General features: G+C 45.5%; 1 protein-coding gene across 1 annotated transcript in view; it reads right to left on the minus strand.

The window, feature by feature from the left end:
- Positions 1–27,709, minus strand: part of PHEX (phosphate regulating endopeptidase X-linked) — a 1,501,811-nt gene that overhangs the window by 1,269,522 nt on the left and 204,580 nt on the right. Inside the window, exon 3 of the mRNA XM_078657844.1 lies at positions 27,546–27,707. Coding sequence (XP_078513970.1) covers positions 27,546–27,707 — 162 coding nt within the window. The remainder of the gene's footprint in view (positions 1–27,545; positions 27,708–27,709) is intronic.

The following is a 27,709-nucleotide window of genomic DNA, read 5'->3' on the forward strand; positions in this document are numbered from 1 at the left end:
AAAGAGTGGGAAGCATGCGGCAGAGTCAGTCAAATGCCAGAGACGCTCAGCTGATAATGTGGCTTGTAAATCAAGAATGAGTTAGTCATATCAGACAATGGTAAGGTTGAGTTAGTTAGCCATATTTGGATTGCATCCAAAAGGCTGGGGAAGAGTTTGTTGTATAAGAGGAGCACTCTGAGGCAGGTCGGCTTGGGAAAGAGTGAGTTGGCTATCAGAGAGCTGTCTAGTGATATGGACTCTTAACCCCTTCCACGCTCATGACGAGCTGGGCTCGTCATGCAGTAGCCTCCTGCTACGCTGATGACGAGCCCAGCTCGTCATGAATAACGATGCTTATGAATTTCCAGCACAGGGGAAAAATCCCCATAGCATTCAAGGTGTTAATGAACTATTCCCCGGCACTATCAGCTTTTACATGGCACCCACCTACTGGGAAATCACTCAGCTTCCCTGATGTCCAGAATACCAAAAGTAGCAAGATTGGTGTGGAAAACAGATTTGAAATAAGCATTGGCAAAACCAACATGTGTCGCCTGTTTGAGAGCTATTGACTTTGCCAATGTCTTTTTGCCATGTTGTACTGCACTTTGGCTGCTGTTCAGCATGGATAAAAGTTAATTGTGTGGTCTAGAGTGGCATAGAGGAGAATAGTGTAGAGACTAGGCATGGTGTAGAGAATAGTGGAGTAGAGTAGCATTGAGTGGAGTAGATTGGTGTAGTAGAGTGGAGTAGAGTGGAGTTGCCTGGCGTGGAGTAGAGTCGCATGGAGTGAAGTGCCATAGAGTGGCATGGCATGAAGTATAGTGGAGTGGCATAGAGTACACTGGCGGAGAGGTGGGGAGTAGAGTGGAGTGATTTAGAGTGGATTAAAATAGATTGGAGTGGAGTGATGCAGAGTGCGGAAGAGTGGCGTAGTGTAGAGTGGCATACAGTAGATTGTAGTGACGTGAAGTGCAGTGACCTAGAATAGAGTGGTGTGGAGTGGAATGGAATGGTGTGGAGTGAAGTGGAGTGGAGTGGAGTGGCATAGAGTAGAGTGGCGTGGAGTTGAGTGGCGTGGAGTAAAGTGCCACAGAGTGGAGTGATAGAGTGCCACAGAGTGCCATAGAGTAGAGTGGAGTTACGTAGATTGGAGTGGCATACAGTAAAGTGACGTGGAGTAGAGACTGTGGAGTGGTGTATAATGGAGTGGTTTAGAGTGGAGTGGTGTAGAGCAGAGTGGCACGGAGTAGAATGGCATGGAGTTGGAGTGGCATAGACTGGAGTGGCATAAAGTGGTGTAGGGAGGCACTGAGTGGCATAGAGTAGATTGGAGAGGCAGAGAGTAGAGTGGAGTTGTGTGGAGAGGTGTAGAGTGGTGTAAAGTGGAATGGCAAAGAGCAGAGTGGCATAGAGTAGCTCAATATAGAGTGGAGAGGCATAGAGTAGCATAGAGTAGAGTGGTGTAAAGCAGAGTGGCATGCTGTGGGGTGGCAATGAGTGGCGTAGAGTGTTGTGGCATAGATTAGAGAGGCACAGAGTGACGTACAATAGAGTAGCGAAGAGTAGAGTAGTGTAGAGTGCTGAATAGTGGCATAGATTACATTGGAGTGACAAGGAGTAGAGTGGAGTGGAGTAGCATAGAGTAGAGTGTCAAAAATTGGGGTGGCGTAGAGTGGCATAAAGTGGTGTAGAGTAGAGTGGCATAAAGTGCAGCAGAGTGACAGAGTGGAGTGAAGAGACGTAGAGTGCAGTGGAGTGGCGTGGTGTAGAATGGTGTAGAGTGGAATGCGTGGAGTGGCAACAAGTGTAGTGGTGGAAATGAGACAGAAAATCGAGGGAAAAAAATCGAACTACCATAACATTGAGTGAAAATTATCATGGAATGGAAATATCAATTTGAAGGGAAGTAATATTGATTTTAAAAATATAGAAGTAATTAAAATCGTTTGTAAAAATATAGATGTTTAAAATATTGTTTTTTAATTATTGTAATGTTTTTTAGTATATATATTAAATGTATATGACATTATTTTTCTGTTTAATTATTGTTTATGTTTCTTAAAATAGTAGTTAAAATTAGTTATGAAATTTAATTTAATTAAATGTGTTTTTTAGTTCTGTAGCAGGTTGTGGGTTTATAGGGGTATAGAGTGGGAAGTAGTTTAATGATAATAAATGAATGATTATTTTTTTAATTAATATTATTTTTTAATTGATATTTAATTTTGTTAATTGTGTTATTATTTTGTTATGTACATTTTTTCCAGGTTTTGGCATTTATAGGTGTAAAGGGTGGGCAGTAATGTATTTTTAGTTTATAGATATTGTGTTGTTAATTGATAATAATTAATTAATTGATATTAAATTATGTTAATTGTGTAATTAATTATTTAGGTGTGGGTTGTGGGGTATAAGGGTAAAGGGTGGGAAGTGATTTATTTTTAATGTATTAATAATTAGCTGTTAATTATTCATGAATTAATTGATAATTAATTATGGTAATTGTGTAATTTATTTTTTAGATGTGAGGTTTATAGGGGTAAAGGGTGGGAAGTCATTTATTTTTTAATAATTAATTGTCAATTAATATTAATTACTTAATTGATAACTGTTAGACCTGGCATCGTTGGCGTGAGTCTCCCTTCCATTTTTACTGATAGCCTCCTCTGTTTTTTATATTTTTTGCTGGTTATTTGCTTTTGGCACTGTGCCACTGCTATTCAGTGCCACAGTGCATGTGCTCCCTATGTTAAATTGATATACTGATTAGTGATTCCATGATTGGGTTATTTGATTTACTTGTCAGACCCTAGTACAGTGCACCATGTATGCCCAGGGCTTGTCAATCAAATGCTGCTGGTGGGCTTGCAGCACAGGTTGTGCCACCCACAGAAGCAGCTTGTAAAGTGTGTCTCAGGCATGCCATTGCAAAGCCTGTGTGCAGTCTGGGATTGCATGTTGACTTGGCAAGTGCACCCACTTGCCAGTCCCTAAACCTTCACTTTGCTTCATATCAGACATGCCTATGGTAGGCCCAAGGGCAGGGGGCATTGCAAGTATAAGGTAGGACATGCTCTGGTGTGTGTAGAGTGTCCTAATAGTGAATTACAGCCATTTTTGTTTTTTACTATTGCAAGGCTACCTGTTCTCGATAGGCTAGAATGGGCAGTTAGATTATTACATCTTATAATCCTATCGGACTCAGGGAACATGGTAGACATTCGAATTGAGTATGCCTGAACTCAGAATAATAAAATACATCTTTTAGTAAAGTTGGTTTTAATATTCTGTTTTTGAAAATACCACTTTTATAAAGTAGGTATTTTCTTGCCTAACTGTCCAGGCCTGCCTCTGCTAGGTTGTGTATTCCTTGTCTGGAGTTTGTGAGTGACAGGGCTGGGGGATTCCAGGAGATAGCTGAGGCAGCCCGGTGGTGAATAGAGTGATCTGCATCTAGAAGGGAGGGAAGGGTTGCACCTGGGACCTGAATAGGGCAGGGCCTTCCATCTACTATGCTGGCTCCACCTCCTGTGGCTTATCTGATGTCTCTGCCCTGAACTGTGAAAGGCGAGGAGGAATCTTGTCAACAAAGTGCTCCAGTGCTGTACCTTCCCTCCCCTGTGCTGGCTCCACCTCCTGTGGGGACCCTGATGTCTCTGCCCTGCACTGTGAAAGGAAGGAAAGAGTCATGTAAACAAAGTGCTCAGGAACTGGTTTGGACTAGGCAGAGGCCTCTCTGCCTTCAGAGAACAAAGGATTTTGGGGTATAAATATTGTGACTCAGACCTAAGAACTTTAGATCACTTCTGGAACAAGAAACCTTTTGCCAAGGAGAAGAACCAAAGGAAGCTGCAGGAGTTTGTACTACCCCTCTGCCAGTGTGCTGTTTGCTGGGTTGGCCTGCAGTGGTTGCTTCATTGCCAAGGAAAGGAGAAGGAACTTTTTAAGGACTTTCCTCATCTACAGAATATTCTCCAAGGGCTTGAACTTGTGCTTGCCTCCTGCTGAAGTCTCAGGGACAAACGACTTCACCTCCAGCTCCCCTCATAGTTTCCTTGCTGGGAATTCTATCTACAGACATTTGCGCATCACTGGGAACTAGAAGCGCAACGCATCGAGAGGAAGCGTTTCTTCATCAAACGTGCCTTCTGTCGCATCACCGGAGAAGCGTGAAGCCATCGAGAGAGTCTCCATCGCATCACCGGATGAGCGAGTCGCAGGGCCTGTCGCGGCTCCAAAGTACAGAGTCGCCGCAAGGCTTCCAGGGCGTAAACGCATCACATAGTCACATTAAGGGCGCCATCTTCTCGCATCACAACCGGATTATCGCATCGCATCTAGGCACCGTCTTGCGCATCGCAACGGGCCCGCAGGCCCAGAATCTATGCAACACCTCCGCACCGGTAAGGATTACAACGCATCCCGTACCCCAGGATCACGGAATCGACGCATCTTCCCTTATGAGAGCCTTTTGTTCACTTTGCGTTACGCATCCAGGTACTTAGTTGAGAACTTTGTCGCATTTATCATCAACTTGAACTAAGCAACTTTAATCATCTTTAAGTCAACTTTAAGTATAGTATTGTGGATTTTTGTCGTTTGTGGTCTTGTGTTAAGTGTATATAAAGAATACTTATTTTTATAAAACCTGTGTTGTGTCCATCTGTAGTGTTTTCACTGTATTACTGTGTGTATTCGCAAATGCTTAACACACTGCCTCTGAGATAAGCCTGTCTGCTCGTGCCAAGCTACCAAGGGGGTGAGCAGGGGTTATTTAGGAGTGTAATCCCCTTATCCTGACTTAGAAGTAAGGGTCCCTATTTGGATAAAGGCGAATACCATTGCCAACTAAAGACCCCCAGATCTAACATTGGTGGTCAGCGGTGAGGATTTGGACCTGCATTTGTGTTTCATATACAGTAATTGGTGTACACTACTAGGGATTGCAGACCAAACGCAACCACATACTTTTTTGGTAGAATATTTTTCCTTGGACTGTTATTTTTTTTCCTGAAAACTCCCACTTCTTACTACCATGAGTAGACCAGCATCTGTTGTTTCTATGGATCTTGTATTTGAGGAAAAGAGGTTAGAAGCCTATACTTTGAAACAGCTCAAGCATCTCTGCAAGAAATTGAAAGTTGCTACACCAGGCATTTCTAAAAAGGATGACTACCAAAAGGCGCTGAGGGCCTGGGTAGAAGCAAGAAATGTCCCTGATCTTGTGGTGGAGCCAATTGGGGATGCAGATGGGCAACTGGATAGGCCAATGTTTCTAGCCAGGGGAAGGGTACCGTCCCCACCTGACAGTAGTATCTCTTCCAAAGACCTGTCCCCCAGAGAGTTGGATGACAGGGAGAGAAATAGGGCACACAAGCTGGTGATGGCTAAGTTTAAGATGGAGAGTCAGAGGGCAGCAGAGAATAACAGATTGTCCCTGGAAAGAGAGAGAATGAGAATGGAACATGAGAGGATGTTGAGGGAGTTAGAGATCAAGGCCAAGGGCTTAGAAATCAATCCCTCTGGTGGGAGCGCACCATCTGTACCTTCAGAAGGCAGTGTATATATTCCCAAGGATGTCATCAAAGATTTCCATAAAAGTGAAGATATTGGGCAGTGGTTTGCATCCTATGAGATAACAATGTTGGCCCACCTGGTCCCTGAGAAGGATTGGGGAGCGGGGTTGTAATGCCACTTTGTAACTGAATGGAGGGATACTGTGTTAGACCTACCCAGTGAGAAAAGGATGTCCACATGAAGGAAGCACTGATGACAAGGTATGGTTTGACTCCAGAACTCTATAGATAGAGGTTCAGGAATTGTAAGAAGCTGGAGGGAACAACTTGGGTGGAATATGTATCTTTCTTTTGCAGAGCTACGGATGGTTGGGTGAGGGGTAGCCAAGTGGATAATTTTCAAGTGCTCTATGATTTGATGCCAGGGAGCACTTGTCTGCTAATTGTTTTCCAGAGCTACCCCAGCACCTTATTGATAGCAAATTGACTAACCATAGGAAGCTTGCTGAGGAGGCAGACTGCTGGGTCAGTATCAGGGTCCACAAGGGTCATGTGGGAGACTCTGCCAAAGGTGGGCAGGGTCCCCAGCAGAAGAGTGGGGGGACAAGGTTAAACAGAGGGAGTTCCAGAAAGGGCCCAAAAGTAATTCCCAAGGGAACCAGGGTAAGGGTTCCCAGCCGCCCTCTGAGAAGAAGTCAGGATCTTCGACAGGTATACCTGTTCATAGGGGGCCTGTCACCTGCTTTCAGTGTAATCAGGGGGGACACTGTTGGTATGATCCCCAATGTCCCCAAAAGGGTCAGTATGTGCCACCCCGTGCACCACCCCATCAGATGGCTAGTGTAGCCCTGGGTGGGGAGGAGATGGATGCCCAAGGTGGGTGGGTTCCCGCAGAAATGTCCCTTGTCTCATTAGGAGACTGTGAGATGGTCCCTAAAACTCAGCTGCTGAGTACACTAAGAAATACAGGCAGAGGGTGACCATCAATGGCCACAGAGTAGAGGCTCTAAGAGACACCAGAGCCAGAGTGACAGGTGTCAAGTGTCACTTGGTGTCTGAAGAGCAGGTGGTCCTCAATGCATTCTTCCCAGTTGTTGCCGCTGACAACACAGAGAGCCATTACAAAGTGGCTCAAGTTCCCTTTGAGTGGGGGGTCTCTGGTACTCTTCAAGTAGTTGTGAGGCCAGCCATGCCTGTTGATTGTCTGTTAGGTAATGATTTCGAAAGCTCCCCTTGGGCTAAGGTAGAGAAGAAGGCTCATTTGGAGATGTTGGGTCTGCCTGAGTGGGCGTGTGTGACCACTCGGTCTATGGCAGCTAAGGGTGTTCAAGAGATTCTGGAGCCTGAAAGGATGGCCCAGGAACCTGCCTTAAAGAGAAGAGGTAGGGGATGTGGGAAACCAGCCCCCATTGTTCCCACGGTCCAGGAGGAGGCAGACCTTGAGGGGGGATGCCCTGGAACCTACAGGGGAGCAAGTTTCTGAACTGGGGACCCTACCTGAGCTGACCCATTGGCAGCAAGAAGGGGGTCCCTCCAGGGTAGAGTTTTGTGCAGAGCAGAAGAAGTGCCCTTCTCTTGAAGGTATGAGGCAACAGGCCACAAACCAGGCAGCAGGTGATCGGTCAGGATCACATTGGATCTACTGGGCGAATGGCCTCCTGTATAGCGAGCCTAAGGTTGCTGAGCCTGGGTCAACCTGTGTGCTGGTGATACCCCAGCGCTTCTGAGCCTTGCTACTGGGGTTGGCTCATGGCGTTCCTTTAGCTGGACATCTGGGGCAGAACAAGACCTTTGAAAGGCTTGTCTCCCACTTTCATTGGCCCCAGATGTGGAATAGTTCAGATACTCATTGTAGGACTTGTCAAACTTTCTAGGCAAGTGAGAAAAGTGGAAGGAGGCACAAGGCCCTCTCCAAACTTTCCCTGTAGTCAGTACCCCCTTTGAACGGGTGGGCATTGACATTGTGGGGCCACTGGACCCCAAGACAGCCATTGGCAACAGGTTTATCCTGGTCTTGGTGGACCATGCTACCCGGTACCCGGAAGCCATCCCACTCAGGACAATGACGGCCCTCGTGGTGGGACGGGCAATGATGGGGATTTTCTCCCATGTGGGTTCCCCAGAGAGGTGGTGTCTGACCGAGGTACAAACTTCATTTCCAATTATATTAAGTGTCTGTGGAAGGAGTGTGGTGTTACCTACAAGTTCATCACTCCTTACCACCCACAAGGTAATGGGCTGGTTAAAAGATTCAACTGGACCTTTAAAGGCATGATCATGGGTCTAGAGGAACCAATGAGGTGTAAGTGGGCCGTCTTCTTGCCATGCCTTCTGTTTGCTTACCGTGAGGTACCACAAAAGTCCCTAGGGTTCAGTCCCTTTGAACTGTTGTATGGACACCCGGTAAGAGGACCTTTGCATCTGGTCAAGGAAGGCTGGGAGCAATCTCCCAGGAAACCTCCCCAGGGTGTATACAGTTACATGCTGGCCTTCAGGAACCAGATTCGGCGATTCAGAGATCTCGCTCAGATGAATCTGGAAGCCAGCCAGGAAGAGAAGAAGTGGTGGTATGATGAGAATGCCACTCTGATTGAGCTTTAACCTGACAGAAAGTTTGGCTCATGGACCCTGTATAGCCTTGTGCGCTCCAGGATAGGTGGACCGGTCCATTTGAGGTGGTGGAGTGCAAGAGTGATGCACCTATCTATTGAACTTGCAGTCTCCCAGGAACCCTTTGATGGTCCTGCATGTTAACCACCTGAAGCCCCACTTAAAAAGGTCTGAAGTGAGCATGCTCATAGCGACAGATGGTGGAATGGAGGAGGACACAGAGCCTCTTCCTAACCTCCTGTCTGCAACAGTGCAAGATGGGTCAGTGGATGGCGTCAGCCTCTCTGCCACACTGACCCCTGATCAGCAGCAAGATTGTCGCCAACTGTTGAGGCAATTCTCTGATCTATTTTCCTTGATTTCTGGTGTCACAGAGTGGTGCGTCCATGATGTGGAAACTGGAGACAGTCCTCCTGTGAAGCACAAGGCTTACCGAGTGACTGACAAGGTCAGAGCTTACATTAAGGAGGAAGTCTCCAAGATGTTCGCATTAGGGGTGATTGAGCCCTCTAGCCGTCCTTGGGCCATTTCGGTGGTTTTGGTCCCAAAGGCTGCCGCGTCTGGTGCCACACCTGAACTCCGGTTCTGTGTGGACTACCGAGGGCTCAATTCAGTCACCAGGACTAACGCGCACCCCATCCCCAGAGCTGATGAGCTCATTGATCGGTTAGGGGCTGCACGGTACCTCAGCACGTTTGATTTGATGTCTGAGTACTGGCAGATCGCCTTGACTGATGGGCTAAAGAGAGGTCAGCATTCTCCACACCAGATGGGCACTATCAATTCCAGGTTATGCCCTTTGGGATGAAAGATGCCCCTGCCACCTTTCAGAGGTTGGTCAAAGAGGTGTTGGCTGGACTGGAGGATTTCCGTGCCGCCTACCTGGATGACATTGCAGTGTTCAGCGCCAGTTGGGAAGAACATCTGCACCACCTCTGGGAAGTGTTGATGGCACTGCGCAAGACAGGCCTCACGATCAAGGCGAGTAAGTGCCAGATCGGGCAGGGTTCCATGGTGTACTTGGGTCACCAGGTAGGGAGCGGCGAGGTGGCGCCCCTACAACCCAAGATTGATACCATCCTGGCATGGGAACCCCCAAAGTCTCAGACATAGGTGAGAGCCTTTTTAGGACTCACGGGGTACAACACGAGGTTTGTCAAGTGGTATGGCAACATTGTTGCACCCTTGACTGAGCTGAATTCCCGGAAGCAGCCCAAGAAAGTGAACTGGACTGACACCTGTCAGAAGGCTTTTGATGCCCTGAAGACTGGCATGTGCTCAGCACCCGTGCTTCAGGTGCGCAACTTCTCAAATGAATTCATTGTTCAGACAGATGTTTCAGAGCATGGTGTGGGGGCTGTTCTATCACAGATTAATGAAGAAGGCCTAGACCGATCTGTAGCCTTCATCAGTAGGAGGTTACTTCCATGGGAACAGAGGTGGAGTGCAATTGAGCGTGAGGCATTTGCTGTGGTCTGGGCACTGAAGAAGTTGAGACCATACTTGTTTGGGACTCACTTCCTGGTTCAGACCAACCACAGTCCCCTCAGATGCCTAATGCAGATGAGGGGTGAGAATCAAAAGTTGTTGAGGTGGTCCATTTCCCTACAGGGTATGGACTTTATGGTGGAACACCGCCCTGGTACAGAACTCGCCAAACGCTGATGGTCTGTCCAGATTTTTCCGCCTTAGTGAAGAGAACTCCCAAGGGAAAGGGTAGTTCTCCCCACATTTCAGCTGGAGGGGACACGTGTTAGACCTGGCATCATTGGCGTGAGTCTGCCTTCCATTTTTACTGATTGCCTCCTCTGTTTTATATATGTTTTTGCTGGTGATATGCTTTGGGCAATGTGCCACTGCTATTGAGTGCCACAGTGCAAGTGTTCCCTAAGTCAAATTGATATAGTGATTAGTGATTCCATGATTGGGTTATTACATTTACTTGTCAGACCCTAGTACAGTGCACCATGTGTGCCCAGGGCTTGTAAATCAAATGCTGCCGGTGGGCTTGCAGCACTGGTTGTGCCACCCACAGAAGCAGCTTGTAAAGTGTGTCTCAGGCCTGCCATTGCAAGGCCTGTGTGCAGTCTGTGACTGCCATGTTGATTTGGCAAGTGCGTCCGCTTGCCAGTCCCTAAACCTTCCCTTTGCTTCATATCAGACACCCTTATGGTAGGCCCAATGGCAGGGTGCATTGTAAGTTTAAGGTAGGAAATGCACTGGTGTGTGTAGTATGTCCTAATAGTGAATTACAGCCATTTTCGTTTTTCACTATTGCAAGGCTACCTGTCCTCCATAGGCTAGAATGGGCAGTTAGATTATTGCATCCTATAATCCTAACTGACTCAGGGAACATGGTAGAAATTCGAATTTAGTATGCCTGAATTCAGAATAATAAAATACATCTTTTAGTAAAGTTGGTTTTAATATTCTGTGTTTGGAAATACCACTTTTAGAAAGTAGGTATTTTCTTGCCTAACTGTCCAGGCCTGCCTCTGCTAGGTTGGTTATTCCTTGTCTGGAGTTTGTGAGTGACAGGGCTGGGGGACTCCAAGAGACAGGCTGGGGCAGCCCGGTGGTGATTAGAGAGATCTGCATCTAGATGGGAGGGAGGAGTTGCACCTGGGACCTGAATAGGGCCGGGCCTTCCCTCTACATTGCAGGCTCCACCTCCTGTGGCGTGTCTGATGTCTCTGCCCTGCACTGTGAAAGGAGAGGAGGAATCTTGTCAACAAAGTACTCCAAAGCTGTGCCTTCCCTCCCCTGTGCTGGATCCGCCTCCTGTGTGGCGGCTGATGTCTCTACCCTGCACTGTGAAAGGAAGGAAGGAGTCATGTAAACAAAGTGCTCAGGAACTGGTTTGGACTAGGCAGAGGCCTCTCTGCCTTCAGAGAACAAAGGATTTTGGGGTATAAATATTAGGACTCAGACCCAAGAACTTTAGATCACTTCTGGAACAAGAAACCTTTTGCAAAGGAGAAGAACCAAAGGAAGATGCAGGAGTTTGAACTGCCCCTCTGCCAGTGTGCTGCTCGCTGGGTTGGCCTGCAGTGGTTGCTTCATTGCCAAGGAAAGAAGAAGGAACTTTTTAAGGACTTTCATCATCTACAGAATATTCTCCAAGGGCTTGAACTTGTGATTGCCTCCTGCTGACGTCTCAGGGACAAAAGACTCACCTTCAGCTCCCCTTTAGAGTTTCCTTGCTGGGAATTCTATCTACAGACATTTGCGCATCGCTGGGCGCTAGAAGCACGATGCATCAAGAGGAATCACGTCTTCGTCAAAATTGCCTGCTGTCGCATCACCGGAGAAGCGTGACACCATCGAGAGAGTCGCCATCGCATCACCGGAGAAGCGTGTCGCAGGGTCTGTCGCGGCTCCAAAGTATAGAGTCGTCGCAAGGCTGCCAGGGCGTAAACGCATCGTCATCGCATCGTCGCATCAAGGGCGCCATCTTCTCGCATCGCAACCGGATCATCTCCTCGCATCAAGGCGCCACCTCGCGATTCTCAACGGGCCTGCAGGCCGAGAATCTACTCATCACCTCCGCATTGGTAAGGATCACGACGCATTCCCTACTCTGCACAAGCATTGAGGCACGACGCCTCCTTTCCCCCAGATAACGGAACAGGCGCATCTCCCCTTTTGCGAGCCTTTTGTTCACACTTTGCGTTGCGCATCCAGGTACATTGTTGAGAACTTTGTCGCATTTATCATCAATTTGAACTAAGCAACTTTAATCATCTTTAAGTCAACTTTAAGTACATTATTGTGGATTTTTGTCGTTTGTAACCTTGTGCTAAGTCTATATAAAGAATACTTATTTTTTATAAAACCTGTGTTGTGTCCATCTGTGGTGTTTTCACTGTATTACTGTGTATATTCGCAAATGCTTAACACACTGCCTTTGAGATAAGCCTGTCTGCTCGTACCAAGCTACCAAGGGGGTGAGCAGGGGTTATTAAGAAGTGTAATCCCCTTATCCTGACTTAGAAGTAAGGGTCCCTATTTAGCCAAAGGTGAATACCATTGCCAACTAGAGACCCCCAGATCTAACAAAAATTAATTTTGTTAATTCTTTAATTAAATGTTTTGTTACATTGACTGGAGTGGAAATAGTACATTTTACCCCACCGCAATCCAGCACTTACCCTACAGTTGCATTGACTGGAGTCGGAGTAGTACATTTTCCCCCTCCACAATCGAACCGTTTCCCAACTGCTGCACTGACAGGAGTGGGAATATTAAATGTTTACCCTCCGCAATCCAACACTTTCCCTACAATTGCACTGACTGGAGTTGGAATATAAAATGTTCCCACTGCAATCCACACACTTTCCCTACTGTTGCACTAATTGGAGTGGGAAACGTACATTTTTACCCCTCCGCAATTCAACACTTTCCCTACTGTTACACTGACTGGAGTAGAAATTGATTTTTTAAGATTATAATATTTATTGTTAATTGTACATGGATTAGTAAATTGTAGCATTTTTCGATGTTATAATTTAATGAATTGTATATTTATTTTAGTTAAAGTAGTAAATTTTATTTTTGTGTGATGTAAGAATTTTTTTATTGTGTTGTGTTTGGGGGGAGTACTTATTTTTATATTTATTTAGTAAAAAAATGTTTTTTAATATAGTGGGAAATGTATATGTATTTATTTGAATATTTAATCATTTATTTTCTGTTGTAATTTAGATAATTATATGTCTGATTTATTATTATATTAGTTTTTAAAAATGTAAATATTTTTTGTTTGTATATTATTTATAATGAAATTAAAAAACATTCTTGTACCTTTTATTTTAAAATAAATTGCTTTTCTTTTTTAATATTTTATGTTTTTGGTATATTTAAATATGTATACATAGAAATCTATCATGTCAAAACTCGGGGGGCTCTATATGGGGTGGAACTGTGGGGTAGTAAGAATACAAACTATCTTATCACTGTACAAAATACATTTTTAAGATCTCTTTTACACTTACCCCTTAGCACCCCTTTGACCCCTTTATACTTAGACTTTGCCCAGATAAATCTGGCTTATAAATTATTAATGTTCTGGCATCGCTGTGGTCTGTTGAAGAGCTAGCTTCATAAAGAGCAACAATGATTGTCCTTTTGCATCATCTCCAGGTAACATTGATCCCCTGGTTAAATTCTTTGAGAGGCTTACTCCGGCAATTAGGGCTGGAGTCTTACTGGTCAAACCCTGAAAGTATATCCACCAAAGGCAAGGGTCAAATTGATCTACTGGTAAACAATTGTGGAGAAGGAAACACTGAATCTGGTCGGTACCTTGACTAGGGATATTTTTATATTTTAAGCCCACCTCATGCTGTGAAGAAACAGTTGATTAAATTCTCCTCTGGCTTGCAAAATAATTGTACAATTTTGTTATAAGACTCTGCCAACCAAATTATTTTGCAGTAAATGGTGTTGTCATGTTTTTCCGGAAAACCTCTGCCTATCTTGGAAACATAGTACAGAATCTATAGTTCACTTGCTCTTTTTTTGCCCCTACTAGCAAAACTTGAGGAGCAAGTGGATTATCCCATTGTGCAGATCGATTGGTCACAGACACTATCTGGAGGTGTTGAGAATTCGGTCTAATGATACAAGCAGGATAATTGTATTTTCCCAGGCCAAATACTGGCATGGTCTTTGGATTAAGCGTGCCACATGTATTGTATGAATTGTTCTTATACTTTTATTGTATATATTGTATTTTATGACCCATATGTATTTTATTGTATTATCTTTGTGAGGTGCTATGTGCTTTTTATGATCTATATGATTGAAAAAATGTTTTTATGATGATGATGGTATTCATATACCTTTCATAATATATTATTTACGATTTTTAAAATGATATTACTATTTAAAATATTCGTTTATTTACATAAATGTATGTTCATATATATATATATATATATATGTGTGTGTGTGGGTTTACATTTTAAAATTTAAGTTAATTTGATATATTTGTTAAAATATGCATTTAAAATATATTTAATTTCTTTATAAATTAATGTTAGTGTTTAATATATGTTTATTGTAATATTTTAAATGTTATACATATTAAAACATTGATATTTAATACAACTATATTATTGTAAACATTATTTTTTTTCTCAATATTTTTGTATTTACCTTTTTACATATAGGCAATCGATATTTTTGTATTCTATATTTTTTCCTCTATTTGTTTTTGCTATATTTTTTTCCTCGATATTCTGTCAGTGAACCTGGAGTGGCATACAGTTGAGTAACATAGAGTATAGTGATGTAGAGTACTGTGGCGTAGAGTAATACTGTTGAAGGCACATAGAGTGAAAGCAACATAAATTAGAAGCTGCTTGCATGTGTTAAAAGTAGGAAAGCACAGTGCACATCCAGGAATAATATCAAAACATTTAAATAAAATAGTGCATTGCAAAAAGACGAGGAAGAACACATGTACTTGGACCATGCTCCAAGGAGGAGCGAACTCAAAAAAGGAAGTGAAGCCTACAGAAGCTAAGCAATTGAAAGATTGCAAATGAGAGTGATGATAAAAAGAACTAATAGCATGATGTGGGTGGGTTGTAAGTTCTCTGGATTGCAAATCATATGTCTTGCCCCACAGCATATTCACTAAGTAGGCGAAATCTAGAAATACTAGAGGTGAAAGACCCTTCTCTGAACATTTTTATTTAGTGTGCTAATTTTAGCCTTGCGAATGCAGTCCTTTCAAGAAGAATTGAAGTATTTAAATCTGTTGAGGTCAATAAAGGCCAGAGAGATTGTGATCCAGTCAGGTACAGTGTCTGATGCATTAGTAGGCCAGCGGTGTTTTGTATATGGCTATATTTTTACGCGCAGAGGGTAGTTTATTTTAGTTTACATTTCCAAGTATATGAACCTAAGCCCTCTATCACTTCCTCTGGCTCTGCTAGCTTGAGGATGAGAGATACTGTTAGAAATGGGGTTTCTGGTTGGCTAGGGATTGCACCTAAGCTAGGTCAAATTCACCACTCTAGTCATGATAAGGGAATCACACATCTAAAATAACCCCTGCTCACACCCTTGGTAGCTTGGCACGAGCAGTCAGGCTTATCCCAGAGGCAGTGTTCAAAGCATTTGCACATAACCAACAGTAATACAGTGAAAACACTACAAATGGACACCACACCCATTTTAGAACAATATCCAATCTTTATCAGTGTGAAACATAACCAGAACAATATAAATCCAGCATACAGTGGTCAAAATACAAATAATGTGAAAATAGACTTTATATACAGTTCCTTGAAGTCAATAGCTCCGTCCGGGGCTATCATGGTGTAGTGAACAAATAAATCCCACACTTTTGGCTGACCGCGGCATCGTGGGCCAGCTTCAGTGTGGGGGAGACTCGTAACACAGTACCTTTCGGAGATGCAGGACATCGGACCTTGTGGTGAGCTCCAGACGAGCAGCCTCGGCAGGCGTCTGTACCGGAAGTCATTGTAGGAGTTGTTGGGCCCTTGAAGTCACACGCGTTGCAGGTCAAACTCCCTGAGTTTGACATCAGGAGCGCCGGGATCGGCAGGCGTCGGGGCTGCGGTGTGAAGTGGAGTGGTGCCACATGCGGTGCCCTCAGGTCACGGTGCAGGCAGGGGCTCAGTGATGGTCATCCAGTGGTGTTGATTAGACTAGGGCTACTGTGATAAACCGGGCAGTGCTCGTTGCAGTGCTGACAGGTCACAGTGCAGGCAACATTGTTATCATTGCTGAAGCGCTGTTGTTGATAGGCCCAAGGCTGTGGCGCGAGATGGGGCAATGCAGTGTGCGGGGCCCACAAGTTGGGTTGCAGGCAGAGGCATCAGTTGACAAACTTGATTCAATGGCACTGGCATCGGTGGGCCAAGGCTGCAGTGTGAGACAGGGCGGTGGGTGCGGGTAGTGTAACCTACAACCGGTGCCCCCAAACCACAGTGCAGGCAGCGACGTTGATGTCAGCTTGGAGTGTCGTCGTCGGTGAGACCAGGGCTGCGGTGCGAAGCGGGATGGTGCTCTGTTTTCTCTACGAATGGTCTCCACAGGTCACGGTGCAGAAAGCAGCATCAGTGATGGCGTTGCGGTGTTGTCGGGGATACCAGAGTGGCAATGTGAAGCGAGGCGGTATGGAGTGTGGTGCCCACAGTTCACGGTGCAAATGGCGGCTTGGTGGTGGCGTTAGACGGCATCGTCAGTGAGACCAGGGTTGCTGTGAGAAGTACGGTGGTGTCTTCAGGTCACAGAGCCAGCAGCGGCATCGTTGACAGTATCGGGTTACCTTTTTCCTCTGTGGAAGCTGAAACTTCCAGTTCCAGAAGCTGGTACCCAGAAGATGTTGAAGTCTTTGATTTCCCTGAGACTTCGAAAGGAGGCAAGCTCTACATCAAGCCCTTCGTGATATTTAGAATGCAGAAGTTCAGTTCAGTCCTTTTCCTGCCGCAGACAGAAGCAGTAACTGCAGGCCAACCTAGCAAAGCACACAGCAAAGTTGTAGTCTCTCCTCACAGCTCTTCCAGCTCTTCGTCCTGACAGGTTCCTTAGTCCAGCAGTAACCTAAAGTTCTCAGGTCAAGGCTCCAATAGATATTCCACATTTTCCTTTGAAGTTGGTACAAACAAAGTTCCTCTGGCATACATAAACCAGTTTCAGTTTGTAAATCTTTATTTCGGCGTAGTAGCCATAAAAGAAGAGCATGCATATTTAAACAAACATAGATGACATAAATTCATTTTTTACAGCCATAGTTTGTTAGTGGCGTTACACAGTGCAATTAAAAAGTAAACCACGAAACTAGTTAAAATGTTAAAAACAGTTACAAGTATATCAAAAACTATTTGTGCAATTCAAAAGCTAAGGTTTTAAAAAAACTGTACATCCTACTTGGCAATTTATACAGTTTTCAATAATGTTCGTCGCTTAAGCCACATGGCAGCCAGGAATTTTGATACGGCAAATACAGTAGATCTTGTCACATCTGATTTGAGTTTTCTGAATGCATACATGCAATGAACGAACCCCAGATTTTTACACAAAGGTACGAGCCAATACCTCCTAGGCTTACAGTAAGCCGGACAAAAAAATTAAAACGTGAAGTTCATTGTCATTGTCACAATTGCAACCAGGGCAATTCATTGGGGAGGAGGTATACCATCTACTCGTGAAAGCTCTAAGCGGTAAGGTTCCATATCTCCATTGCGGATACAATTTCCTGGCTAGAATGGGATAAATGTCATCCTGGAAGTGTTCAAAATTATATACATGTTTAATCTTCAAAAAGGATTCTGTTAGGGTGCCCACCTCTTGGTTTTGGAGGACGGAGTCCATTCTACTGTCATAAAACAACCTCGAAAGGTGTTTACGAGAGATCACATTACAGCTATTCAAAGGGTCATCCCATAAAGCTGGTATACCCAGTCTACCACATTCATCATTGACATACATAAGCCAGGGTATTTTCCTTATCTTGGGCCTACTTAATATTTCGCCCAGTTCCAACCTGTAATTTGATAAATCAGGTGTTGCCCAGAGCCTACGCCAAAACATTAAAGGTTTGACGCCAAGCTCGTGGGCAATCGGTCTTACGCCCAAGTCTAACCTCAATGGGAGGAGTGGAGTACTGGGTGGTAGGGCCAATAGTTGTCTTAGAAATTTGTTTTCGGTCATACTAATGTCAGACTTGCAAGCATGGCCCCATAATTCACCCCCACACATCACCGCACCCCTGGCTTGTGTTTTATAAATCTCTAGTGGAGGTCCTATTGGCTTTATGGTTGACTTGTTGGCAAGCTTTAGGAAGCCCCCTGCCAATTGTGCCAATTTCAATTGGGACTTGGTTTGCTGGGGGGGCCACGTCATGCTCTCGTTAATAGTTACCCCTAGATAGTCAAATGTCTGGACCCTCTCCAGTTTGGTAGTGCCTATATTTGAATTGGGGCGTGGAGTGGCCGGTGGATTGAAAATCATACATTTTGTTTTTAGTGCAGTTATCTCCAGTCCCCGCTCAATACAGAAGGACTCGAATCCATCCAGTATACGTTGAATCCACATAGGGGATTTTGAGAGCAGGAGGGTGTCGTCTGCAAACATAATTGCAGGCACCCGGTTTCCTGCCAACTTTGGGGCGTCGGTGTTTCGAACCGCATTCAGATGAGTGATCACTCCGTTGACGTAGAGGCAGAACAGGGTTGGTGCCAAAACGCACCCCTGTCTTACCCCCCTGTCAATGGGAAATCGTGTTGTTAGAGCTCTATTCTTCCCACACCTGACCCGGGCAAAATTCGCTTCATGGAGCCTCATCAAGATGTTTAAAAGATGATGCGGTATACGCAGCTCATAGAGCACAGACCACAATTTCGGATGTGGGACCAGATCGAAGGCGGCGCGTAGGTCCACGAACACCATGTAGAGGCTGCCATCCTCTAACGTTACCGTCTTCCAGAACAGAAGAGATAAACGGAAGATTTGATCCATGGTGGACGTGTTTTTCCTAAACCCCGCCTGATAGGGGCTCATCACCGAGTGCTCATCAATCCAGTCCTTCAGATGATTTAGGATTAACCTCGCAAAGATCTTTTGCGGAACATCTATGAGGCTGATGGGCCTGTAGTTGGCTGGGAGCAGAGGAGAGCCTTCTTAAATATAGGGACTATCTCTGCGCCCAGCCAAGTACAGGGCACCTCCATGCCTCTCAGGACAGCATTATACAGGATGGATAAATATGGGGCCCATATCCTAGGTTCGTATCTAAAGAGGTCTCCCGGGAGTTTATCCAATCCCGGGGCTTTGCCTGGTATAACTTTGCCAATTGGTTCATAGACCTCTTCAAGCGAAAATTCTAGGACCTCCACGGACGTGGTAGATGTAGACGAGGTCCAGTCAGTCCCCCCAATTTCAGAGCCCTCAACTGAGCTATACAGACTGCAAAAGTGCTCCTCCCAGACCTCCGCTGCTATGTTAGGTTCAATTGCCGACACCGGCTCCCCAGAACTAGTGTTGACAATGGACCAAAATTCCTGGTGGTTTCTGATCGCAAGGGCAGATGTCAAATTTGTCAATTTATCATGGTCCCACTCAGTCTTGGCGTGCTCAAGCAGTCGTCTATATTCTGCTCTCCTTTCTTTTATTTGGGGTTTGTTATTGTTCTGTTTAAGTGCCTGTATAAGCTTGGATTTGGACTTTCTACATGATGCGTTGTACCAGGAGGACGGATAAGGCCTCTTAGTCCGTCTAGGTGCCAGGGGGTTCAACACTTCAGCCAAGGTACTTACTAGGGCAGCGTGGAGTGCCTGAAGTTTGAGATGGTAGTCGATGGGGCAAGGTTGAGCAATTAGGGCGCTCACCTCATCAAATACGGGAACTAGCCCTAAATAGAGATATACCTAAACCAATTCAGCCTGGCTCAGGCCAGGTTCACCACAAGAGGTAGAGACAGCTTTGTGAGAGGCAGTCACGATCCATTCAGGTGCAAGCAAGAACTCCTCCCACTCCTCTAAATCCAGCCAGGTCTGTTCAGCCTGGCTATGAGTCACCCAAGAAAGGCAGGACAAACCTCACCCCGTGTCTGTCAAGTGTGAATCACGTCCCCAGCTCATGTCACTCCAAACCCAGACAGTGAATACACAAATGGCAGAGGCACACAGGATGGTTAGCAAGAAAATGCACACTTTCTAAAAGTGGCATTTTCAAACACACAATGTAAAAATCATCTTTACTAAAATGTGTAGTTCTAAATCCTGAGGTCAGAACTCCATTCCTCTATCTTGGAAAGTTATGCTTGTAAGATGTTACAAAGCAACTTTCATGTTAACCAATGGGACAAATAGCCGTGCAATAGTGAAAAATGAAATGCACAGTATTTCACTATTAGGACATGTAAAACACACCAGTACATGTCCTACCATTCGCATACACTGCACCCTGCCCATGGGGGTACCTTGGGCCTATCAGAGGAGTGTCTTACATGTAAGAAAAGGGAAGGTTGGGGCCTGGCAAGTGGATGAACTTGCCAGGTCGACCTGGCAGTAAAAACTGTGAGCAGACATTGCAGTGGCAGGTCTGAGAAACCTTTGAAAGGCTATGTGTGTGTCTTGCACAACCAGTGCTGTTAGAATTGGGGGTCTCTGGTTGGCACGGGTAGGTACTTGTGACAAGCAGGGACCCTCTCCTCTAGTCAGTGCAAGGGAATTACCCTCTTAAAATAACTCCTGCTCACCCTCTAGGCGGCGTGGCGCGAGCAATCAAGGCTAGTTCAGAGGCGATGTAAGTTAAGCATTTGTGACCACATACAGTAACCCAGTGACAATACTACAAATGGACACCACACAAGGTTTCATTTCAAAAGTAAGTATACTTTATATAGAATAATCACAAGACCAATAAACAACAAAAAGAATCCACAGTACTATTACATTTCAAGAGTTCTGGTTAAAAAGATGTAATTCAAAGTTCTGCGCGAGTCGGCGTGCTGAAAGAACACAGAGTCTACCTTTTCCTTGAGGGGGCCGGCACGGATGTGCAAGCCGGTTCCGGTGTTCGTTGCGGTGTAGAAAAAGAAAGCGTTGCAGGTCACGGTGTCCCTTCCATCGTGGTGCAGGCTACGGCTCATTGACGTCATCGCTGAGCTCAGAGCTTGCGTTGTTCGGGGCGGTAGCTGCTCGTTGCGGTGCTTCCAGCTTTACGGTGCGGCGATGAAGCCGGAGTTCGGGAGCCTGCGTCGGTCAGTTCAGCCAGCGGTGAAAGTCGGGCGGTGCGTCGCGAAGGGTGCAAGGCGGTGTCCAACTCTGGTGTAGTCACAGGACTCGAAGTCAGCAGCAGTGACGGCGTTGGTCAGACCAGTTCGATCCGGTGTAGCGAGGTGTTGCACATTGCGGTGTCCATCCAGTCTCGGTGCTGGCTATGGCTCGTTGACGGCGTTGAGATGGAGTCAGTGAGCGCAGAGCTTGCATTGTTCGAGGCGGACGTTGCTCAGTGCGGTGCCAACAGGACACTGGGTCGGCCGTGAGAGTCGGTCACAGCTCACTGCCTCTGTAGCCACTGGAACAGTAGCAATTCACAAAGGCTGGTGAAGTCCACTGGTCCTGGCACTTCGGTCAGGGGGAAAGCTCTCGTCCAAGCCCTTGGAGATCTTTTTAGCACAAGTTAAAAAGCAAAGGTAAAATCCACAAAGTCCTTTCTCCTCTCTAGGCTGCCAGGCAACCACTGCAGGCCAATCCCCCAAGCAGCACTTCAGCTTGGGAATAGTCTCTCCTCAGTTTCTTCAGGTTCCTTCTCCTCAGCAGAGGTTTCTTCTTGCCAGTTCCAGGAGTGATCTAATTTCATGGGCTCAGGGTCCCAATACTTATACCCCAAAATCCTTTGTTGTCTGAGGGGAGAGGGGCCTGTGCCCAGTTCAAGTCAGTTCTGAAGCACTCTGTTTACCAGACTTCTCCTTCCCTTTCACAGCACAGGGCAGGCACATCAAACGCCCCACAGGAGGTGGAGCCAGCATTGTGGATGGCAAGTACAGTCCAGGAGCACTTTATTGACAGTCTTCCTTCACTTCTTTCAGTGTGCAGGGCAGAGACATCAGACACACCACAGGGGGTGGAGCCAGCATTGTAGAGGGAATGCCCAGCCCTATTCAGGCCCCAGGTGCATCTCCTCCCTCCCATCTTAGATGGAGATCTCCCTATTCACCACCGGGCAGCCCCAGCCTGTCTCCTGGAATTCCCCAGTCCTGTTACACACAAACCCAGACAAGGAATACACAACCTCGCAGAGGTGGGCTCAAATGGTTGGGCAAGCAAATACCTACTTTCTAAAAGTGGTATTTGCAAACACAGAATATTAAAATAAACTTTACTAAAAGATGTATTTTATTATTCTGAGTCCTGGCATACTAAACTCGAATTTCTACCATGTTCCCTGAGTCTGCTAGGATTATAAACATGTAACAATCCAGCAGCCCATTCTAGCCTATGGGGAACAGGTAGCCTTGCAATAGTGAAAAACGAAAATGGCTCTAATTCACTATTAGGACATGACACACACATAAGGGGGTGTCCTACCTCATACTTACAATGCACCCTGACCTTGGGCCTACCATAGGGCTGACTAATATGAAGAAAAGGGAAGGTTTAGGGACTGGCAAGTGGGTGCACTTGCCCAGCCAGCATGACAGTACCAGACTGCATGCAGGCTCTGCAATGGCAGACCTTAGACACATTTTACAAGGCTGCTTCTGTGGGTGGCACAATCAGTGCTGCAAGCCCACTAGCAGTATTTGGATTTACATGCCCTGGGCACACTTAGTGCACTGTACTAGGGTATGATAAGTAAACCAAATATCCAATCAGGGAACCACTAATCAATACATCAATTTGCAGTAGGGAGCACTTGCACTGTGGCACTGAATAGCAGTGGCACAGTGCCCAAAGCATCTAACATCAGAAAAACACATGAGGCAACAGCAAAAAATGGAAGGGAGACCCATGCCAATGGTGCCAGGTCTAACACAGGCCCACTAGTAGCATTTGATTTACAGGCTCTGGGCACACACAGTGCACTGTACTAGGGACTTACTAGTAAATCAGATAAGCCAATCATGGAAACACCAATCCATAAAAACAATTTACATGGAAAGCACATGCACTTTAACACTGAATAGCAGTGGTGAAGTGACCAGAGGTCTAAAACCAATGAAAACAAGGTCAATAACAAGAGGCCAAAAGCAAAAAGTCTGGGGAGTAAACCAGCTGAAAAAGCCAAGTCTAACAGATACCTTCTCTTCTCTGACAGACTTCACAATTGGGAAAATTAAAGCACCTTGCTTGGCCCTTTTCGGGCTCTGCCCTTTTCTAGAAGGTTTTTTAGTCTTTTTTTGAGTGTAGACTACGTTAAAGAGTGACCCTCTGTTTAGGTAACATCCACATGAGCCTTCCTCTTCTGCAACTGGATGTAGCACAGACACGAATGGGCCAGGGTGTCATTGCTGACCTACTGAAGGTCCTGAGGGATCCTTTGCTTTCTCACACCCCTCAAGAAACATGAGTCCTTTTATTATCATGCAGCTTGATTTCCAGCCCTGTGTGGCACGGATAGCTAGCATCCACAAACTCCTATTAGCAATTCAACAACCGTAAGTATGAAATCAAAGTAGTAGAAGTGATTGACGCTTCAACAACTCTTGCCTGCCATGTAACAACACTAACTGCAACATTTGGATTAAAACTTGAGTGCGCCTAACAGTAAGTTAACACTATGTAATGGATATACAATCCACTGTGACTCTTGTGAACATCTAAATGAAATACACATAATAACCAAAACACTCTCAGTGCTACGCAGGCACATTTTTGCACATTAATTTGGAATTAAAAAGTAGCTCAAAACCAGCTCCCTTAGTCCCTTTTGTTAACTTGAAAATAAAAACATCAAAAGCAAATCACTAAAATATGGGACATTTTTCTTCCCTCCCCCACCCCAGAAAGAGCAATTCTTGTTAGACCTGCCATCCTTGGCATGGTTTCCCCTCACTTTTTGCCTCTATCTCCGGTATTTTTGGACTGTGTGCTGGACTTCGTCTTTGCTGGTTTAGCTACTCTGGGCACTTTACCAAAGCTGATCAGTGCTAAAGTGCAAGTGCTCTCTGTTTAAATTATGTTTCTGATTGGTTATACCTGATTGGCATATTTGATACTGGTAGGTCCATAGTAAAGTGCACTTTGTGTGGCCAGGGCCTGTAAATCAAATGCTACTAGTGGGCCTGATGCACTAGTTGTGCCACCCACATGAGCAGCCCTGTAAACCTTTCTCCGGCCTGCCATTGCAGTGTCTGTGAGTGCATTTTTTAGTTCCAAGTATTTTACTAAACTTTTACAGACAGAGGTAGACAGTGGTAAACAAAATAAATACAAAGTCGGAAAGGATGGATACATCATAGGGAGGGGGGGTGTAGGCTGTGCATAAGATGATGAATCTGTGGATATTCTGCAAACATTGAGTGCAGTTTTAAACTGCCATGCCGACCTAGCAAGTGCACCCACTTGCCAGGACCAAACCTTCTCTTTTTCTACATGTAAGACACCCCTAACATAGGCTCAAGATAGCCCCATGGGCAGCGTGCAGTGTATGTGAAAGGTAGGGCATGTGGTGGTGTGTTTTACATGTGTGGCTAGTGAAACACTGCCAATTTCGTTTTTCACTATTGAAAGGCTAGCTCTCCCATAGGTTATCATTGGAGCTGCCTTGTAACATTTTACAAGTGTATCTTTCAATTGGGAAGGGATAGGGATTTGGAGTTACATCTCTTAGTGACATTGGTTTTTAATTGTGTGTTTGAAAATGGTAGATAGAGATGATGCAGGGCAGAGAACAGAGGTTTGGGTGAGTATACCTGGTTAGTGTGTATAGTGAAGCTGGAGGTGTACTATGAGACAAAGCAGAACTAGTCTTTCATTTGATGGTTCTCCCAGAGGCACTCTGTGCTTATCTCCACTTAAGTAGACCTTGCAGATAGGAGCATGCTGCAATCTAATGTTATCAAACATGAAAGAGTGGAGTGAATATGGGAGTGAACATGTGTGTGGCAAGCAGTTGTGTGGAAAGTGAAGGTGTTGCGGAGAACTGTGCTACTACTGTGCCTTTTGGAACATCTCAAGTATGATGGAGTGCTGAGGGTTTAGAAGTAGTGGGAGCAATTTAAATAAATTCCAGCAGAGGGCAGAGCATCATGATCTGGCATCCCACTACTTAATCTGCGAAGCCACTAACCTGGGGAACCTAGTGAGCCAACATGCATAATCTCTTCCACCACTCATTAGTGCCTCACAGCACAGCCTGTCAAGGTTTCTTTTCACTGCTGTAAGGTCACTGAACTGAATAACAGAAATCTGACTACCTTTTTCGTGCACTACACAAATATACCTACCAAGAGGTTGTGTAGATTGGCATTGCTTCTATTCACAGACACATGGAATTATTATAACAGTCCTTTATATGAGCATTATTCGACTACTGATCTGTGCTTAATTTGAGCCGGCACTGGCACTTAATTGCCAACAGCGCTTGTTACAGCCTTCCACAAGGTGGTGTTGTTTGACTAATCTAGAGATGACCACAACAACAGTTAGTTAGAAATTCAAAATACATTAAAAATGACTTTTACCTGGCTCCCTAAGCTATTCTTATAGCTTTAGGGGACTGAAAATTGTCTGAATTGTCACACTTGTAGGAGTGTGATGGTTAGTAGTTGTGTTGTTACTATCATTGGCAGCATGGAATGGTCAATATGTGGTCCAAGCTGCAGTGGCTGCCTGACGACAGCCCTGACAAATATTTTTTACAACAAGAACTGCTACTGATTGTCATCTTCTCTCGGACGAGGCCAACAACTTGCAAACTTAGGGCCCTATTAAGATGGCGGACGGACCTGCGTCCGTCCGCCACCCCCGAGGAAGAGGGACCGTCCGCATGGGCAGCGGCGGTCCCTCCATGGCAATTAGGATGTGACCTCCATCCTGGCGGTCACATCCCCTACATTTAACATTGCGGCGGATGCTGCTTCAAGCAGAACCCGCCGCAAGGTTAAAAAGTGCATGTTGACCTTTGCATGCACGAAGCGGCAGGCACGCGTGGTGCCTGCTGCTTCGTGCACGCAAAGGCAGGGGGGTACCATAGGTACCCCCATGTGCAACCCCCACCCCCCTTCACCCTGGAGGCCCGAGACGGGCCCCCAAAGAAAAGACCGTATGCCTTTCCACGGCCGAAATGCCGCAGTAAAGGTATTTGTATTTGAGCTTGTAAAGCGCACTGCTACCCGTCCGTAGGTTTCCTGGCGCTGTATAACTCTGGGGAACCCGTCCTGGCTTTCCCTGTGGGATGGTCCCTGCTGGGAGTCCCCAAGGTGGAGCCAGGCATCCCCGGAATTGATGGGGCCGTTGTGGAGATTAGGAAAGCTAATGCCCAGAGTTGCCGAGTGGAACCCCTGATTAGAGTAAGCACCGAAGCGAGAATTATCGAGTCCGCTGACCCAGGTCCACGACCCTGCCGCGTCGGGAATTGAACCCTGGTCCCGGGCCGATTTCTGCTCCCGGGTCTGCCGCCTCTAACCAGTGAGCCACACTACTCCACGCAGTGGAAAGGCATAGAACCGCAGCCATCCTAATATGCTTGGCGGTGTCTGATAGACACCGCCAGCCATGTTAGAGCTTTTCCGCCACGGTCGGAAGGCGACCACGGCGGAAAAGCTGCGGACGGAAAAAATATCCCCCCGCCATCCTAATCTGACGGGGGCTATTTCTTCAATCCGTAGCGATTAATCCGCATCATCCGGCCCGGCGGTGGCTTCCGCCGGCCCGGAGGATGCGGATTATCCGCAATCATAATCGGCCCCTAAGAGTCAGACATTTTAAGAACATACAGTGGCAACCATTCTGTACCTCTTGTTTTAGTTTCCAGTGCCGTTTTGAATTCAACCTTGAGCGTATCTAACGCAATGAGAGTTGAGATATGTGCGTGTGTTTGAGAGAGAGAGAGAGACAGAGAGAGGAAAGAAAATGAGAATGAGAAAGGTAAACATAGGTTGAGTAGCGTTATATTGTGTAATCATATTTCATAAAGTTGATTTAAAAAAGCACTTTCCCGAGGACTCTAGGTGACATAATAGTAAGAGTAAGAATCATTGTTACGGAAAACTTTTCTTTTCCAAAGATATTACTTTTTAGATGTTATAACATTTGGAATATTTCCTCAGAAAGCAAGGCCTGTCCTTGAAACATCAAATATAAACAGAAACGACGGACAGAGGGGGATTTTACTGGTACTTGGCATTCTACACAAGGCCACCTACAAATCTTTTACAGCAGAGATGAATCTTGCCACGTGCCCTCTCTCATATGCTGGGTAGATTTATATCCCAAAGTCCAAGGACTAAATGTTGAACAATTCCAGGAATAGCATGGCCTATGAAACGTGCAAAAAGAGAGCAAAATTGAGCGAGAAGCAGGCTATTCAATCTAGCCTTGGAAATAGTACTACTGAAAGACCCACTCATTCATGGCACAGAAGGAATTTTATGGCTGAAAAACATACCTCTTATGGTTTGCTGATGCACAAAAACATGCAGCGGTATGAAAACTGAACCTTCCTTTACAATGAAGGTTTTATGTTTAGAGCTTAAAAAGCAATAGCTTTTTACGGAAAAAAATGTGTGCTTTATGTACTATCTGTACTGAAAGCACACCTTTTTAAAACTAAAGTAAAATAAAATAACACGTTACTGAGCCCGTATTTAGAGGGAAATGCACATGATTGTTATTGCGGCACACCTGTGCGTAAGGACATGAAACAGAAGAAGCACTGCGCCAACTGTCATTTTCTGAAGTACAGTCTGTTGAACAAGTGTACAGCCTCCCATGGGTATATCCTTACCTTTGAGTTTGAGGTCCACATTGTGCCTGAGCCAAGGGTAAATGCCGTAGTTCGACATGTCTTCAGGAATAGGGTTATCATGTATCCAGCCCCCACAGGCGAACTGGAAGAAGTTGTCGCAAGGGTCAGCAGTCTGGTTCAGTTTACTTCGGATAGAGGCAGCT

The sequence above is a fragment of the Lissotriton helveticus genome, chromosome 8 (assembly GCF_964261635.1).
Source record: "Lissotriton helveticus chromosome 8, aLisHel1.1, whole genome shotgun sequence".
Lineage (NCBI taxonomy): Eukaryota > Metazoa > Chordata > Amphibia > Caudata > Salamandridae > Lissotriton > Lissotriton helveticus.